Genomic DNA, 19,408 nt, shown 5'->3' on the forward strand with positions numbered 1-19,408 from the left:
ACATCTTACCTTGCGGCTCTTCTGCCCATCATTCATCGCTCCTTCTGTTCTGCGGGCATCTTCGGCAGTGTCATTCCCGGCATGCCGCTTCCTAAGGAAAAGGGAAAAGAACAGAAAAAAGGCATTAGTAAGCATTCAGCTAATCTTCGCTTATTTTTAAATTTTTAAAGACTGTACGAGCTTCAAATGCTTATCTGAATCCCAGCCTCTCTGGGGAGGGGGGGGGGGGGAGGGGAACTCTGTCTCCGGAACTGCTCATCCATCTGCAAAAGGGAAAAGACACTCCAGGTTAGCGTGGAAACATCTAGAGGCGCCGCATACCGTGCTTACTCACCGCCTTTCTTCATAACCGGCATCCACACTGAAAACATGGCGGCACCACAGAAAAAGAACTCCATTCAATACAAATACGAAAGGGGCGCATCGCGCTCACACATCTTCAGCGCTACTCATCTCAGCAGCACGTCGCCATCCCCGGACGCCAGCCATCTTCTAAGGAAGGAACGGAATAAAGTTAGCGAACTGTTCAAAAGACTCATTATACTTACCTGTCGGACTCTTGCCAGTGAACTAACTAGGCAGCAACGAGCCCGCATCAATCAACGCGCCCCTGCGCTGAAAGCAGGACGAGAGCACACTTTCCAAGAAAACAAGGTGAGCTGTGGATCAAAGGGAAGGGTTGGACCCCCGGAAGAAGGGGGTTCAAGCACACAGACAATAGGGAGTTAAACTCTAGGAATCCTGTGTTTCAGGCCCAGTCTCCAGTCAAATAGCCTCCAGGGAAGGGTTCGAGGTCATAAGAGGTCAGAACAGGCTGAGTGACGTCCCCGTGGATACCAGGTGAGCGTTACAACCCCACTATCCCTACTGTTCAGGCCGGCCAGAAGGCCTGGCCACGTGGTCGGCAACGCCGACCGGAACACTGCCCGACAAAGGTCCTTGGAACCAGCTTTGGCGTAGATCAGAAAACAGCAGTCGATGGAATGGCCGTTAGGATAATAACTTTAAAATGTGCATCGAAGGATAACAATAGCAATGTCTCTGGACGAGCGCCGCAAAGGCGACCAGTATGCTAGGCGGATCTGAGGGACCTCAACGCGCAAGGGATTTTGGGTACACTACACGTAGGGATAGTGGTACAGGCACGCCCATGTCGACGTCCCCTTTCGATTCTCAAAGACAAGATGCAATACTCCGCGGTTACCACTGGATGTCGGACTATATGCACAGCATGTGATTCTAAGCAGATTAACAAGCAGCAGAACAGGATTTATTTAGGAATTGCGACCATCATTGCTTTATTTCAATGTTTCCTGCAGTTTAATATAGGAAATGTGATTTTATGTATATATTGTGAATAAGCACAGCCCTCTCATGGATCTCCTTTATCGCCAACCGGTCACAAATCATGCACCTTGACCAGTTCACATCCATATCACGTCCAGTCTGTAAAGGTTTATCCCAAGGAGCGGCCATGTCCCCTCTAATCTTCAACTTCTACATACAACCCATTCCCGAAATCATCCTCTCATACAACCTTAACTGCTACAACTACGGAGATGACACCCCACATCCTCAAAATCCCAAACTCCGAAGGCTCAGGCAGCCCGGACTTGGCACCATGCCTCTTGGACATTGATCACTGGATGACGGCCAACCACCACATCCTCAACCCTGGAAAAACAATCTAATCTGCGGTAAACATCACTCTTCCCCCAACCAATCTCGTGGCCCGAACCACTAAGACAAGCATCAGCACCCTTTAATGTGGTCAAAAACCTTGGATGCGAATTTAACTCAGATTTATCCCTCACCCAACCACTGTATCCAAAACTGGTTTCTTCCACCTACATATACTCAGGCAGATCTTCCCCTACCTCACCATTTCTAGACCATCAACTCCCGCCTAGACTACGCAATCTGCCTCTACCTAGGAGCCCCAGAATCCCAACTAAAGATACTAAAAATCCAAAATGCAGCAGCACGCCTGCTCATTAACCTAGCCACCAGAGAACACATCAGCCCTACCCTGAGAGTCCTACACTGGCTCCCTATTGCCAGACGCATCACTTTCAAAGCCATGTGCATCGCCCATCATGCAATCCACGACACCGGTCCTCAATTTCTCAGACAAAATTGTCCCCTACCTTCCAGGAACCTCCGATCTCGCACAACATTGCGCCTAGTGATCCCACCACTCCATACGGCTTGGTGGTTCCGCTTTCTCTGTGCAAGTGCCAATCATCTGAATTCCCTTCCACTACACATCTGCAACTCTGAAAACCACCTGAAATTTAGGAAGGCCCTTAAAGCCTGGCTCTTCCCAATACTCTAATCCATGGCACCCTGTGAACAAACCACTAATAAACTCCCCTGTATCAAATCACATCTCAGGGGCCGGCAGCGGTTTCATCCTGACACCACCACATATCACTAAACCCTGCCATCCGACTAGTACCCGAGGCAAGCCAGCAGCTTTCGTTGTGGCACACCCGATCCACTACCAACTCACCACCCCCACTCCCACCCCCCTCCCCACCCGCCCGCCTTGAGAAGCCTAGACAGCCACCCACCACCATGCATGAATTTAGGTGAAGCATTGTGTGATAAGGATCACTGCTTTTTTTTTTTAAACGTGGGCAAGGTTTCCCACTCACTCCACAGGGTTAGAGTATAGGTGTAGCACCCATCTTTGTGTACTGTATGACGAAGCCTACAGCATTGGATGCCTGGGCCTCTCAAGTCTAAGCGTGGCATCCGTCTTGGTTTACCATTTGTCCAAACCGACTACACTCTGAAACATATGCCTTTCTCCCACTATACAGGACTCCCAAATCTAGATTTAGCCTCCATCCTTGTTTAATGTACGCGGATACCGGCTACAGCATGAAACCTAGGCCCATTGGTTTAGGATTCTCAACTATAGACATTGACAACTATCGCCCCAGCAGAGCAATCGCTGCCTATGGTATGTATATCTCACACCACTAGTGTGGACGCAGGCACAGCCAAGCATCCATGCATGATAGAATACGGCTAAGCACATCTGGTCTAGTTTGTACGTAGCCATCCAGACTGAGGCACCAGACGTAACAACCTCTGCCACTAGCATACAGCGACGACCACCCGAAAGGAACCCGGTATAGCTGGCTGCACAGATTCTCTTAACAATAGCAATCTATCTCCACCCTTCAACAGCACCCCACCCATGTGTTAGACCTCTCTTGGGCTGCTTAGTGGAGCCTTGCCAGCCACACAAGTCTTAGAACGGCAACATGCACACCTGCATCTCCTAAACTAAACTCCCTAGAATCTCCGACCACATCGACTACAAGGGCATTCAACCAAGAAAAATAAAAAAAAAGAGCATTGAGAAACACCACTATCTACATACATTAACAAACCAACAAAATCAACTTATATTCATAGGGTCAATCTCTATACATCCAACCTAACAATTCATCAAATTAGCAAGCTCAGAATGCTGAAACATTCATGTTTGTAAAAACAAGAGTATGGGGTCCCGCAAGGCTCTTGTCAATCACCTAAGCTCTACAACATGTACACTAAGTCTTTGATTAACAAACTTGAAATCCCCTACACAAACACTGCAGACTGCATCCTAGACTGCCTAAAACTGAGCTCCTTATCATAGGCTACACGCAGCGACTCACCTGAACATGGCCTTCACCTTGTTCTCCATCAACGGCAATAACACCGTTCCCAGCCATGTGAAAACTTGGGAGTGTACCTCGACTCAAAACTCTCCATGCAAAACCATGTTAAAGCCCTTGCCTCATCAGAGGTCTATTCCACCAAGCTTATCAATCTCAGCAGATAATGTCTCTCCGACAATTGCCTCACACTATCAGCGGCAAATTGGATTATTGTACCACCATCCTCTACGGAAACTCGACCAAAAACAAACTGATCCAAAACACTGCCTTTCGTGCATTCTCAGGTATGAAACAGCAAAGTAAAGCATGAGGCTCAAAGGCTGCCCAACAAAGCAGTTATTGAAAATCCTTTCGATCAGACAGCAGTGAATCCACTGATGCTCCCACCTACCTTAAACAGAGTCTCTAAAAGTGCCAATCCACGCTGCCTACGCTCCACCAATACGTTAACCCTAGAACACCAAGATTTACCAGGTAGAGAGCAGGCGGAGCAAGCTTCACTGTCATAGCTCCTACTCTGGAATTCCCTGCCACTATCCATCCAAGAGGAGCCCTCCTACACAATCTTCAGAAAGACATTTAAAAAAATGCTATTACTACAAATAATTGTACCAAAAAATGTTCTTGTAGACCGGTGTCATGGCCCAATATACTATATATTTAAAGGTTGGTGTATGTTTGTTCAATGCTGTCCTGCCTGCTTCACCAGTTATGACCGCTAGCGGGATAGGTTGCCTTACGCATACAAGACTTCAAGTTCATCTTCCAGCTGAACACATTGTGCATTTCAACAACAATTACATACAATTAGCTGCAGAAAAGGCCCAAGACGGGGAAATCACTTCAACAGCATACTTCGTTGCATTCACTAACTTTTTTTAAAATTATTTGATTAACCTCTTTAATACCAAGGGCGAGCTATTGCGTCCTTTACATTACCTCCGTAGTGCCAAGGACGAGAACGAGTCCTTTTAGGCATTCTGTTTTGCACAAAACTAATCCAACGCCGGGGCTATGCGAGGTAGACAGTTTCTCCCCCCACCCCCTCACGGCCCAGGGGTTGGGTTATTTCAGTTTCACAGTGAAAATGAGTCTCCACCTTTCTCCCCCCCGCCCCCCTCGATGTGAACGGCTATTGTGCTGTTCAGATCGAAGGTGGTGTCGATGAAAAGGGGAGACCCTCCCTCCCCCTTTCCAACACCACCTTTTTTTAAAGCATTGCTGGGCGCAGAGCGCTCGATCTATGCCCAGCAATGCCACTAGACCACCAGGGATCTGTGACGTTGGAGGGCTGCTTACAGTAAGCATCCCTCCCCCGGCCCACAAAGCATGGGGCCATAAGTATTGGGTATGCCATAAGTATTTTCCCCTGGGGCAGATAGGTGGATGTCTGCCCCAGGGGGGAACAAATATATACATATGTGGGTGGGGTCCACTAGACCACCAGGATGTTTTGTGCCTTCAGGGGGAGTGGGGGGGGGGGGGAGGAAGAGAATTGACAGCCTCTGACCCCAGGGAGGGCTGCCTGAGATCTCCCCCACCCCCATCCATTTGGGGTGGGACAGGCCCCCCCAATGGATGGGGCAGTAGCTTTAGGGCACCCTTGGGGCAGATGGGCGCACGTGACCGTAGACCTGCCATCCTGAGCTCCGCCCCGCACACCGCCTTTCAGTCCTTTTCTATCGCCAGATCTAGGACCATTTAGCAATAGAAGCTACTTTTCAGAAGGGGCAGCGTGCGTATGGAGTTTCCGCCATACATGTGGGAGATTCCCAAGCACGGACCATAGGTGTTACTGGTTAATGGCAATGTCCCTTCTGGAACAAATTCTTAAGAACTGCCTGGCCAAATTAGCCATAAGCCTGGTTCGAAACAGTAATGTTTCAAAAAAGCTGAAGGGGAGGCCCACGTAGCCCCCTTGGTAATGACTCCCAAGGGACGTAATTCTGGAAGGCAACAGCAGCCGCTTTGCCACGGACCAGATGTGCATGAATGCCCTTTGGTGGTTGAAGGCCTTGAATCTTATAGGCCTCGGAAATACATGAAGCTATCCAGCGGGAGATGGATGCTTGATGCTGGTTTCCCCTTTTGGGAGTCACAAAACGTAACAGTTGTGAAGAGCTTGAGTTTGTTTGTTCTACCGAGGTAGAACATCACAGCTCGTTTGACGTCTAGGTTGTGCAGGACCCTCGGCATCAGAGACCGGTTTGGGAAGAAGAGCGATAAAGACATTGACTGGTTCAAATGGAACTCAGAAGCCACTTTAGGAAGGGTGAGTGTGAACCACAATCATATCCTTATGCAAAGTTAGGAACGGATGTCCCACAGAAAGAGCCTGAAGCTCACTTATTCGTCTTGCAGATGTTAGAGCAATCAAAAAGGCCACCTTCAAAGACAGATCCTTTAGTTCGGCAGTGGTCATGGGTTCAAAAGGCTTATGACAAAGCAGTGAGGACCACATTCAGATCCCATTTGGGGTGAGGGGCCCGAACTGGCAGAAAAAGACGACCTGCAAAGTGTCTTGACAACTGGATTTGCCAGTGAAAAGGAGCAACTGTGTAGACCGGTAGGTCGCAATGGCAGACATATAGGTCCATCATGATGAGACGTGTATGCCAGAGGCTGCAAGGTCAGATACAAAAGACAAAACAGTGTCAATATAAGCATGGCTGGGTTCAAGCGCTTTGACACCAATGACAAAAACCGAGCCACTTGCTCATGTATTGAGCTCTTGCAAAGGGCTTTTGTGCCGATTGAATTCTATGCATGTTGCCCTCCAAGAGCTTGAACTGTGCTAATATTCGGAACTCAAGCACCAGGCCGCCAAGCTGAACGATTGTGAGGACGGGTGACAACTGGTGATTGTTCTGATGAAGGTCCAGAATCTCCAGCAACATGATCGGAGCGGACACCCACAGGAGCTGCAGTTCCGAAAACTAGAACCTGGCTGGCCACCAATGAGCTATGAAGAGGAGAGTGCAGTTCGATGCACTCCTGAGTTTCCAGAGTGACCAATGAATCAGCGGCTAGTGAGGAAAAGCATAAGCCTTCATGTTGTCCCAAGGGATCTTCACAACGTCCCCCGGGGAAGACACTCTGCGCCCGCCCCTGGAGGCATAAAGAAAGTTTCCCCGTTTATCATGGTTGCAAAGAGGTCCACCACTGGAGAACCACATTGCTGGAAGATCTTGGTGAAAACATTGTTCATCTCCCACTCTTAACTCACCGCAGATTGATGGCTGAGGGCGTCTACAGCCACATTGATATGACCTCGAATGTGCAGAGCTTGAAGCCAGACATTGTGTTGGATAGCCCAATTCCAAATTTAGACAGCAAGGACCACTAGGCGGGGAGGCTTCGTGCCCCCGTTTGTTGATTTAGAACATCGCTACCGAATTGTCCGTTCAAATTCGAACCACACTGTTGGTAATTGAGGGTTGAAAAGCCTTGAGCGCCAGAAAAACTGCTAGGAGCTCCAGGTAATTGATATGGAACCGCCTGTCTTGAGGCGTCCACAAAAATCGTACACCGCGAGGTGACGCGGGTGGTCACTCACCACCCCAAGAGGAAGTAATCTGTAGTAACCGTTACTTTGGGGCAGGGCTCCTGGAAGGAGGTCCCCACTGGCAGATGACCACCATTGAAGATCCACAGTCATGCAGGATGAGACTGGATTTATCTTGAAATATGGTTCTGTAGCCTGGAAGCAACAGCTCCGAAGAGCAAGTTTAGTGCACCTCGTTTTCAGGCATGCAAGAGGTAGAGCTAATACGGAGGCCCAAGAGCCTCCGTAAACACCAAGCAGCCATGTGAGAACTGCAGGAAAAGCCGACACATGGACGAAAGGTCTGCAATCCTGTCCTCGGTCAGGAACACCGATACTGACAGTATCCCTACGGAAACCCAGAAAGATCATGTCTTGAGCGACAGTCAGAAGATATCCACCAGTTCACTGACAGCCCAAGATGGAGCAGGAGCTGAAGGAGTGACTGAAGATTGGCCGTAGGAGCCTGTGAGCAAGGACTGCGCAGGAGCAAATTGAAGTATGGATATACATTAACCCCCCCCTGCAGTCTGAGGAATGCTGCGATGACCGACATCTTAGCTCAGACATGCAGTGCCGAGCTGAGACCAAACGGAAGCACACAATACTGCAAGTGTTCTGTTCCCACGCAGGGGCGCAGATATTCTATGCAGGCTATAGATCAGAATATGTATGTATGCATCTACCACGCTGAGCCAAACGCCCTTCGTAGAGAGGCGTTTATCTGGCAGGGCGTAATCATCTTGAATTTCTCTTTGGGGTAGTAAGATTAACTTGAATAGGTCGTGGATAGGTAGAGGATAGTGCACAGGCCAGCCTGGTTGGGTTTGAGCGCTGTAAACAGAGTGTAATAGCCCTCCACCCTCTCCCTCAAGGGACAGGTTCTACTGCTCCGAGGTCTAGAAGTTTCTGTACCTCTGCTCCAAGGGAGGGCTACCCAGTCTGCTGGAAAGGAGAGTGGGGTGGGGGATAGGGGCAAGCGTAAGCCCGCCCGAGCAACTGACACAACCATCTTGCAGGGATAGGTCTACCCCGACCAGAAGGCCTTGAAGGGAGGCATCTACATGATGGGCCGAAGCCTTTAGTACATCGTGTGCCAGAACCCTGGCATCAGATAAGCCGCCCTTCGAGCCTATCAGGAGGAATACATTCCTGAAACTGAGCGCCTTCCACAGTTTGACATTAGCAGCCGCCAGGATAAGCTCATTATTAGCATGACTGAGCTGAATAGCCGAATAGTAAAAAAGCCCCTAAGGCACCCCCCCCCCCCAACCCACCCCAAAAAAATTGCATCAAGAAACTGGTCGTCTTGGGAAAGGATCTCGGATGCTGCAGTGGAGGATTTAGAGCCCGGATTCGACTGGAGCATGGCTGCCGCCGCCACCACCACCGATGAGGGTAGCGGTCATGCCAACAAGGCTATGTCCTCATTCGTGTGCATCTTGTAGCAAGCATCAATTTTCTGGTTTAGTTGCTACCCGCACTGATGTTTTTCTGCATACTTTACGCGCCCCTGCCAGGAAGACCGAAGGACCGAAGGAACAGGCAAGTGCACTCCTGTGTCAGAGTGAAGACTCCAGATAGTACCCCCACCTGTGGAGCCTGGGTGTTGGGGGACGAGGGGGGGGGGTTAGGGGGAGGGGGTGCTGTTGGGGGGCAGTTTAGGTATTGGGATGATTAACAATGCCATCATATCCAGCACCCAGTCGTGAAAAGCTCTAATAGAGCGGGTCATCGCTGACCTGGTCCTCAACCACAGGGAGTGATGAGGAGGTGGCACTACCAGAATCTGCATAGGGATTCTGGGAGCAGGGACCAGTTCATGCAGCTTTAAGGATTTATGGAAATGTATCCTTAAAGTAAGCCTTCATGGGATCAGAATGCATAAGCGTCTGAAACTTACCAAAAAAATGCATCCTCAGATGAAGGTCTAGGCGCTGGAGTGGGCAGAGGCCGCTTGGAAGGGGCTTACCACCAGGATCGCAAAGAAGATGCTTGCCAGGAGGGTCCCCACCCAACTGGATCCACGTAGATCAAAGGCGCAGACGTAGGAGGGAATAAGACTGTATACGGCAGCGGAGTCTGAGCAGGCCAATCCATTGGCAGGTAGAACAGGTTTTTATTATCCCCAAACCATGGAAAAGCTCTGCCACAATAACTAGCCCCTCGGCACCAGCCGTGGTGAACATAGGTAGTCAAAATAGCCACCGAGGACTGCAGGGGTTGGACCACCATTTTGTAAATCTGGCGCTAGCACATCTAGAGTGTTTGAGACACCTTAGGGACTGCTGATGAATTAGACCCAAGAGAGGGAACCTCGGCGCAGCCGGTTCTAGAAGACTTATGCTGCTTGACCAGCTTCGCCCCCTCAGCAGGATTGCTTACACCACAGGCCTGAGTGTGGGAAGGCTTACAGTCAACCTCTGAAGCCAGAATCCTCAAAGGGGGCCCCTCCATCTTGCTGGTCTTAGATATAGCCCCAAGAAGGGGAACCTCGGAGATAACCACGGTATGTTTAGTCACCTTGAGAGGGACCTCGATCCGAGACTCTGTACACTTCGTTCCAGATGTGGAAACTTCAGGTCTGACCGCAGCGACAACTGCCCAGAAGCACTGGGCCTAACTTTAACCCCAAAAACAGGATCAGATGATGCAGCCCCTTTGCAGAGGTTTTTGGAGGAAAGTGGAGCACTGGGCCGCTCGGTCCCTTCCATGACATAGAAGACCCCATGTAGGAGTCCCCCTGGCCGGGGTGCCCTAAAAAGGAACAAACTTACAAGCGGTTTCCTTTTTTCTTCAATAACCTGCTGTAAAACCGGTGGGAGGAACGCATTTAAACACCTCCTCCAAGCCGACACTGTAGTGCCCGAACGGAAAAAGGAGTCATAGTAGAAGCACAAGTCCCAATTGTGTTCTGGGCCTAAGTACTCTAGGCAACTGAGTTGGGACCCGCCTTTGCGAAACATTCACACGAACAGGACACAAATCCCAGATGCTCCGGCAGGGAAGGAAGACGACCGTGTAACTGGAGAAGGAATGAAGGACAAGGGAACAAAAAGAAAAATATTCCCTGTGATGCAAGTGTGTCCGATCCCAACCACGCAGAGAAAAGAACTGCAGGGCGCTGCTTGGGGCGGAGCTCAGGTCACGTGCGGTGGCTCCGCATAAAAATAAGTAAATTTGATTCTATTAAAAAGTGCTCCGGTCCCATCTTGAAGGACGGAACGTCCCACAAGTATGGAGGAAAGGGGACGGGACGCAGGAGTAATTTGAGTCCAAAACCCATAAGCAGAATCCAAGACGAGGAGCACATCCTAGTATCCAGTATGTTGAACATTAAACAGATTGTGAGATTTTGTTTGAGCTTAAACTACACCACATTAAAGTTACTCACCGTAGTGACTACCTTACTCCTAGTCCAGAGTCGCTTTCCTCCATATTTATGGGACATTCCTCCATCCTGTGGGAAGGGAGAACTTTGTAAAAGCACCACATTTTTCAAAAATGTGTCTTTACATGGGATACTGCACGCGGTTGTAACCCCGCCCTCCTTAGCTCAGCGCATCGGCCATCAGTCCTTTTCTATCGTCAGGTCTATGACATTTGAGCAATAACAGGAACCTTTTAAGAGGGGATGGCGGGCATATGGAGGAAAGGGGAGTAAGGTAGTCACTATGGTGAGTAACTTTATTATACTCCTATGTCCCGTCACCTTTCCTCCATACTTATGGAGATTCCCAAGAACTCCTCACAGGAATTACGGGTGGATGGAAACTCCTTACTGAAACGAGTCTTTAAGCACAACTTGACCGAACTGACCATCCCTGGAGCTCAGGTCCAGACAGTATTGCTTACAAAAAGCCGATGGGGATGCCCATGTAGCCGCTTTCGCGATGGACTCCCAGGGAACATTTTTGGAAGGCAATAGCCGCCTTGCCATGTACATGATGAGCTTGAATTCCCTTTGGGAACCGAAGACTCTGAATGGTATACGCCTCCAAAACACAAGCTGCAATCCGAGAGATGGACGCTTTCGAGGCCGGCTTTCCTTGCGGATTTCCGAAGGTCACAAAAAGCTGCAAAGAATGCCTAAACTCAGATGTTCTGTTGAGATAGAACTTGATCTTCCAACATCCAGGCAGTGCAGAACCCTTTCGGCCTATTAGGCCGGATCTGGGAAGAATACAGGCAATGAAATCGAAAATATTCAGATGAAAATCAGAGACCACCTTAGGAAGAAAGGCGCGATTCGTTCGCAGGACAACCATACCTTTATGAAAAGTTAGGAATGGATGTTCAACCGACAAGGCCTGAAGCTCACTTACACGCCTTGCCAAAGTCACAGCAATCAAAAAAAGGACACTTTCCACGAAAGATACTTCAAATCTACAGTAGCCATGGGCTTATGACAAGACCATAAGGACCACATTCAAATCCCACCTCGGATGCAGGTTGCGAACAGGAGGATAAAGAGGCATCAGGCCCCGCAAAGTGTCTTTTAATGACTGGATTAGACAGTGAAAAGGAACACTGGTCAGTAGACTGCAGGACAAGATATGGATGCCAGACTCTGCCAGATGTGAGACAAAAGACAGGACCATGTCGATAGTAGCCTCCCTGGGGTCTAGCTGCCTAGCCAAACACCAGTGACGGAAGCATAGCCATTTACTTCTATACTGAGAGTGTTGAGGGCTTCCTGGCCGCTTGAATAATGCAGAATGACAATGGGCGTCAAAGGGCTTCACTACTTGTCTGTGCCCTAACACTTATAACACAAATGAGACAGTAGTTATGTAATTAAGAGTAGTTATTCCTGGGTCTGGGTCCTGCTCATTTGGTGACTTCCTATAAGGACCACCTGTAGGATAGGGATCCTTCCTGACAGAATGTGTAGATGCTTATTCTGGGTGCTGAGGTCAATTGCACCCAGTCCTCTTGTCCTGATTCTGGGTATTTTCTCAGGTTCCTTTGTGATCTATCTCAACAGGCTGTCTCGGATAGAGATGCTTACAGGAAGTCACCAAATGAGCAGGTGCAACGAGCAAGATCAGTACAACGTTCAGAGCACACCGAGCGAGAGGGACAAAGACAAAAGCTGGAATGCCCGCGGGTATCCCGAAGTAGGTCTCCAACCCCCCTAAATGTGGAGATTTTTTAAGAAAATGCTATTGTTAGAGAATGCAAGATTCTCCGTCCTGAAGAAGGTGGCCATTTAGAAGCACCGCTGAAACCGGTTGACATACTAAGAGTTGTAGGGCTGATGACCACAACCCCGAGATCCTACATACGTCTGATAAGAGGGCTCGAATAAGCAATTCATTTTACAACCCCATCAAACAGTAGAAATCGATTTACTGATTGATAGAAAATTCTTTGATTTTATTTTCCGCCTTTGACCATACGGTCAAGTTATTTTTAAGCATAAGACACAGACTGGGGGCAGCAATATTAAAAAAAAACACTGACCTCCATGAAATGTGCACCTATTTTTTTTAGAGTAAGAAAAGTAGTGAGAGAGTTGAGGGCAAGACCCTTTACACCCCTTGTAGGCGGCACATCAACGCCAACTCGGGATGACTGTACCATATATGGGTGCATGAGATATTCACACATAGGGCCAGACAACTATGAATAGGGACTCAAGACCCAGGAATAACTACTCTTAATTACATAACTGTCTGATTTGTGTTACAACGCTTGAATAATGCACATGTTATTCGTAGACAAATTGAAGCGCTCTAAAGATCGTAACTCCGGCACCAAGCAGAATGATTGTGGGGAGGGGTGCCACAGCCGTTGATCGCTCTGGTGAAGCAGGTCAGGAACCAGTGGAAGCTTGATCGGTGGGTACACTGATAGATGCTGAAGCTCCGAAAACCAAAACCTGGCTGGCCACCAAGGGGCTATGAACAGCAGGTAGCAATTCACCGTATTCCTCAGCTTGCGTAGGCCTTCATGTTGTCCCATGGGATTGAGAGCATCCCTGAGTGATGAGGCTCCAAGCCCTTTCCTGGAGGCATACAGAGGAAGCTTGTTTGTAGATGTCGCAAAGAGGTCCACTTCTGGAGTGCCCAAACAGCAAAAAATGTCAGAGGATCTTGGTGTTCAGTTCCAACTCGTAGCTGACAATTACTCGTCGGCTGAGGGCATCCGCAGTGACATTCAGCTGGCTCGGGATGTGAACTGCCACCAGCCAGATACCATGCTGAATGGCCCATTCCCAGATCTGAATGACTAGATCCACAAGAGAAGACCAGGTAGTCCCCGCTTGTTGAAATAGAACATGGACACCGCATTGTCTGTGCAGACATGGACCACCTTGTTGACAATACCTGGTTTGAACACTTTCAGCGCCAGGAATATTGCCAGAAGTTCCAGATAATTTATATGAAGCTGTCTGTCCTGTGGCGACCAGAGATCTGATACTTTATGATCCAGCGTCGCACCCCAACACAGAAGGGAGGAGTCCGTCGTGACAGTCAATAGCGGGCAAGGGTCCTGGAAGGTAGCGCCCACCGACAGATTGCAGCGAGACGAACACCACAAGAGGTCCCTCCTCATGAACAATGGACCCAGTATCATTTTGGAATCTGGATCCACTGCTTGAAGCCATGAGCTCCGAAGAGCCATCTGCGTCCGTCTCAGCTTAAGACGAGCAAGAGGAAGACCAATCACGCACGAAGTCTTGAGGCCCAGAAGCACTTGGAACCAACAGGCCGACATGCTCTCCGACTGCATAAACACCCGACACGTGGCGAACAGATCCGCCATTCTGTCCCTGGTCAGGTATACCTTGTAATCATGCGTGTTCCACCGAAAACCCAGGAAAATCAAGTCCTGAGAGACCGTCAGAGGATTTCTGCCAGCTCACCGACAGCCCAAGGTGGAACAGGAGCAGAGTGTGAAGGTTGCACAAGGCTTTCAGTGGACAGCGACAGCGCAGGGACCAGCCGTCATGGATACCCTGAAGCCAAAGATAAGCTGCGATGACCGACATCTTCTTAAAGACATGCAGTGCCGAGCTGAGACCAAAAAGGGAGCACACGAAACTGGAAATGCTCCTCCACCATGGAAAACTGCAGGTATTTCCGATGCAGGCTCCAAATGAGGATTTGCATACAAGCATCCTGAAGGTCCACCACGCTGAACCAGTCACCCTTCTGTAAAGAGGAATGTATCTGACCGAGGTTGATCATCTTGAATTTCTCTGGGGTGGGGGGGGGGGGGGGGGGGGGGTGAGGGGGAGAAAGGTTGAACTGGGAAAGGTCTAGGATGGTGCGCAGGCCAGCCTGGTTGGGTTTGGGCAGCGTGAACCTCCCCACGGGGAACAGGTTCCACCACTGAGATCCAGAAGCTTCTGGACTTTAGCTCTGAAAGAGGGTGTCCCCGACTGCTGGAAGGGAGGATTGAAGGGTGAGGTAGAGGGGGGGCAGGGGCAAGTGGAAGCCAGCCCGAGCTACTGACAAGACCCATCGGTCCTCGGTGATGGTCTGCCACACCTCCCAGTCAGACACAATGTGCGCTCCCACTAGGGTCTCGTGCGAGCGCCAAAAACCCTCATTTAGCAGGTTTCTCAGAGGCAGGACCCCCAGAACCTGAGGAGGCAGCAGAGGAGCGAGAGGAAAAACCGGCTGCGCTGCCAATGCCGGCGGGAATTTCCAGCTGGAGGATCGACGTGTTTTCCAATCTAGAAACCCCCGAAAATCAGAGAAAGACCGAGGCGGAAAAGGCGTTTTGAGCCCTAAAAGGCTGTAAATGTGGCTGAAGCCGGTCTGGATTGACCGTAGCGGCCGCCACCACTGTGGAGGAACTAACCAGGCAAGACGCTAAGGCTACCTCCTCCGAAGTATGAAGCATATAACGAGTGTCAATCTTTTTGTTAACATGCAGTCCAGAGTGTGGCTTATCCCAGACTTTGCGGACCTCAGCCAAAACATCCTTCTGAAAGAACAAGCCTGTGCGCTCCTGAGGATACCAGGTGAACGTGCCCAAAAGCACACCTACTTGCGGAGGGGGTGCCTCTGGTACTGGAACATCCAGAAGAGTCATGTCCAGTACCCAGTCATGGAACGCCCTAACAGAGCGGGGCTGGTCCTGGCTCGACCTGCGTCACGTCTGGCTCGACCTGCGTCACGTCTGGCTCGACCTGCGTCACGTCTGGCTCGACCTGCGTCACGTCTGGCGCCAAAGACTAGTCTATTGGAGACAAGGGCGGCGGAGGCGGAAGGGCTGGAGGTGGGCTAACTGTTAGGTGGGAACAACAACCGGTGCTGTGACAGGAACTGTCAGAACGAAACCAGGCCCTGGAGGGCAGATTTCCTTAAAAAGATCTGAAATATTCCTTCATGGGGTCGGAGTGCATTAGCTTCTGAAATTTTCCGAAGAAGGCATCCTCTGCCGAAGGCTTAGACACTGGCGTGGCAGGCGGAGGCCTCTCATGAGAGTAATAGGTCCAGGGGAGCAAAGGAGAGGGTTGCCAAGAGGGGCCCTCACCAGTCAGGTTGACGTAGATCAATGGTGCAGACGCCGCAGGTAGCGCGACTGAGTGCTGTAATGGCATCCTAGTCAAACTGGACTAAACGGTGCACAAGAAACGCTGTTCACCCGAAAATATGCTCCCAGCACCCAATGCTGATGGCTTAGGTGAAAGGGAAGAGTCCAAAATGGCAGTCGCAGTTCATGTGGGAACGGGTGCCATCTTGTCAACGCCTGCGGATCATTGTGTCACATGTGTGAGTGAGGCAGGGGTCTCCACAAACAGGTCAGGCGTCTTGACAAAAGGAACCCCGGCAGAGCCGGTACTGCGTTGCCTAGGATGTCTGAGACATACTAATAACAAACTTATCCTCTGAAAGAGGAACCTCTGCAACGCCAGTAACAGAGGGATTACGGTCAGCGACCTCACTTTGTGCCCGCCCCCCCCCCGCCCAACAGAATCTGTATCCCACTATAGCGAGACAGATTAGGAACCCACCGCGCTGACAAGACCATGACAGGCCTCTAAATTCTGTCGATCACCTTAGCCTCCAATGGGGGAACCTCGGACCCTAGTCCGGTAACAGCTCCCTCATGAGGGAGCTCGAACCGTGGTTCGGTACAGAAAACCTTAATAAAAGCCTTGGGCACGCCCCAATGTCTGTATGGGAAGCTCCAGGCAAGGAGACCTCGAAGCAAGCTCCTGTACCCACCTCAGTAGAACTGGGCCGTTGAATAGCCCCCACAGCAGGGGCCTCAGATTGCAATCCGGTGCGAGTAGGCCCCTTACGGAGGACCTCTGAGAAAACTTTGGTACTTTTCTTAGACCTAGAAGGCACCTCAGGGGAAACCCCAGTAACAGCTTTTAAAGCCCCTCCCGGACCGGATAAGAGCCCGGGAAGGAGTCCCCCCCACCCCCCGGCCAGGTTGCCCTAAAAACTAAAGAACTTACTAGGCATCTCTTCTTGTCGATGCAACTTTGAAAATGCGGAGGAGGAAAGTGCTGAAACTCCTCCTGCCACCATTGGGGTGGACTATGAACAGCATGAGAAATTTCTCCAAGTACATTGAATATTTTGAAAGCAACACAAATTAAACAGAAAACATTCAATCCCAATGAACTATTTGAAAAAGGAGCTGCCATACCAGGTAAGTGATAAATGCAATTTCGAGTAATTGCATTTAAGTATTACAGATGCTAATTATAAGAGCAAATTAATTGATTATGCATTAGTATAGTCCTCCACAACAAACTTGTATTATTTGAGGAGAAAGCCAGGTGTTAGGGTTGTTTAACTGAGATTAATACTAGTAGTAATTACCAAGAGGACTGCTGGATGAAAAGGTATTATGTTGGATAATTCATAATAGGTTGTCATGCAATTATTTCTACAAAAGGTTTTACAATCACTCTTCCAACATATATGTACTCTGATAGCACCAGAAAACATTCTACAAGAGGTGGTGAAGCCCACAATATATACCTAAATGCCATATGAAGGCATCAAAGGCTGCAATCTTATATGGCACAGAACACACAACCAGTCAACGGTTCATCCAACAGCTATTTAACTAAAACATCAAGATTTTAGTCTGACTGCTTTACTGCATATTCCTTCACGACACTGCATTTGCGGCTTTTGTTCTGGATTTGCAGCCATTAGCAAAAATGGCTCTAACATTCAGGTGCACAGTATGAGATCATTGGAATATTGGTGGCACCAAGCAGAAAACAGAATGGAAGGGGCAGCTAGGCGGCCTTCTGGCCCCAAATTACACTGTTTCTCCTTGGCCTTTCCGGGTTAAACATTCTACCCTCATTGGCTAGCATGTTCTTATAGCAATATTGCCTGCCCCTTCCATAAGGCCATTATTGAGCATTAATCTGGCTCAAGGTCCAATACTCGCAGGAAACAGCTCTCCTAATGTGGGTTAAGCAACCGTTCCAAGGGCTAGAACTGATGCCAACTGCTCGGCAGCCCAAGTTAAAGGCCTGAGCGAAGTGACGGATCTATAACGAGTGCACCAGTACTTTATCACGTTCCAGCCCTTGGCATCCGTCCCATGGGCTGGGACAGGGCTAATTGAAATTATTTTCATTGTGTGAACGGGGAGCCCTTTGGCATCCGCTTAACGGAAATTTAAGACTGTCAAAGCAGGGAACCATGGAAAGTGAAGGAAGGGCCCTGTACGGAGCGGTGCCCCCATTCTCCTTCCATGGCAGCCATCAGGAGCAGTGAGGTAGGAGCGTTTGCAGTGGCAGAACTGCCGGAATTAGTTAAGATGGGGTAGTGGGAATGGGGAAAGTAAAAGGGTGACGTACGGTGGGGTGAGATGGCAGCCGGGGTGGACCAGCCATTAGGCAGCTTGGAAAGCTAGCTCAGATTACCCGTTTCAGCCCACATTCCTAGCTCCCCCAATCAGGGTGCTAATGCACATATTTAATACACTGATGTACCACTCAATACTAATATATTGCCAGTTAAACGGGTCTTACCTCAGTTATCATTTTGCAACTTTTGCAAGGGCCAATCTGACTAAACAACTGTAGAATAAGAACTTCAGTCACATCTCTGGAGAGGTTACCAACATAGCTGCAAAGAAATGAGAACAGTTTTAATTTATAAATTATTCAACAGCTTACATAAAAACCTACACCAGAATTATTTTTCTTTAAACACGCTTAATAAAATACAGGATCAGGATTCAAACCTGTGTTGCGCTGCATTGTCTTGCTTCCAAGACTAACGCGTTGCCGCCCCCTCCCCCCCCCCCCCCAAAGAAGTGACTTCATGTTGCCACCAATTTGGTAAGAAAAACAATAGGAATACATTTTTTTTTTAAATGTGTGCACCGTCACAGAAGGCAGAGCACAGACCCATCAAGTGTTCGTACAACTAAATGCTACAGTGTCCAACAGTACAACCATTTCAGCCTAATTTGTCAAACTGGAACTAAACTGCTGTTCTTCTACAAAGACATTTGAAAGAGGTTGCTGGCCAAACACTTAGGAAAATTGGGTGAAGGTGCTGAATTTTAGCATTATAGCAGAACTGATTCTCAAAAGAATCCAGAGACTTTCAGGCAACCCTAGATTTACATTTGGGTAGCCTGGCCAAAAACAAGGTATAAGTCTTAAGAAATGGGCATGAACTCACATCAATTAAAATGCTCAAATCTTTATTCTATAATAAGTCAATTAAGCAACATAAAATAATTTTAAAAAGCACATTCCTTGTAGAATATAATTTTATAAAAAATACTATAGGAACATTGTTAAATAGATCATTGGGAAACGAAACAATCTGTAAAAAATGCAGAACTATACCAGACTAGCGACTTATTAATGTTATGAATACATAGTTAAGAGATCTGCCCCCCCCCCCCTCCAACCAGTATCCACTTAAGACATTTAAAATGCTATCCTTCTCAACTATGCCCCATGAATAAAGTTACCAATGACAGACCCCGGTCTGACAACGGGTTCATATACAAAATGCCATGGCTGGTAAAACATTGTTATTGCTAATAAGACTGCAGTTTAGAATAAATCCTTCCACTAGTTCCATTTCAACTCATACAGAAAGGACAAGGACCAGATTGCAAGGCATTCCATAAATTAGTCCAGTGTGCCAATGGGAAAATTCCAAGCCCGGATTAAAAAAAAAAAAAAATGTTTTTAAATACAAAAAAACACTATGCTTGAAGGCAC

The 19,408-nt window shown here is 48.7% G+C and overlaps 1 protein-coding gene across 4 annotated transcripts in view; it reads right to left on the reverse strand.

Annotated features, from left to right (window-relative positions):
• Positions 1–19,408, reverse strand: part of TIAL1 (TIA1 cytotoxic granule associated RNA binding protein like 1) — a 461,563-nt gene that overhangs the window by 370,052 nt on the left and 72,103 nt on the right. For all 4 annotated transcript variants that reach the window (XM_069611938.1, XM_069611936.1, XM_069611935.1 and 1 more), the window contains exon 2: positions 18,194–18,290. In XM_069611938.1, coding sequence (XP_069468039.1) covers positions 18,194–18,290 — 97 coding nt within the window. The remainder of the gene's footprint in view (positions 1–18,193; positions 18,291–19,408) is intronic.

Source organism: Ambystoma mexicanum, chromosome 8 (genome assembly GCF_040938575.1).
Source record: "Ambystoma mexicanum isolate Mex_15411 chromosome 8, UKY_AmexF1_1, whole genome shotgun sequence".
In the NCBI taxonomy this organism is placed as follows: Eukaryota; Metazoa; Chordata; class Amphibia; order Caudata; family Ambystomatidae; genus Ambystoma; species Ambystoma mexicanum.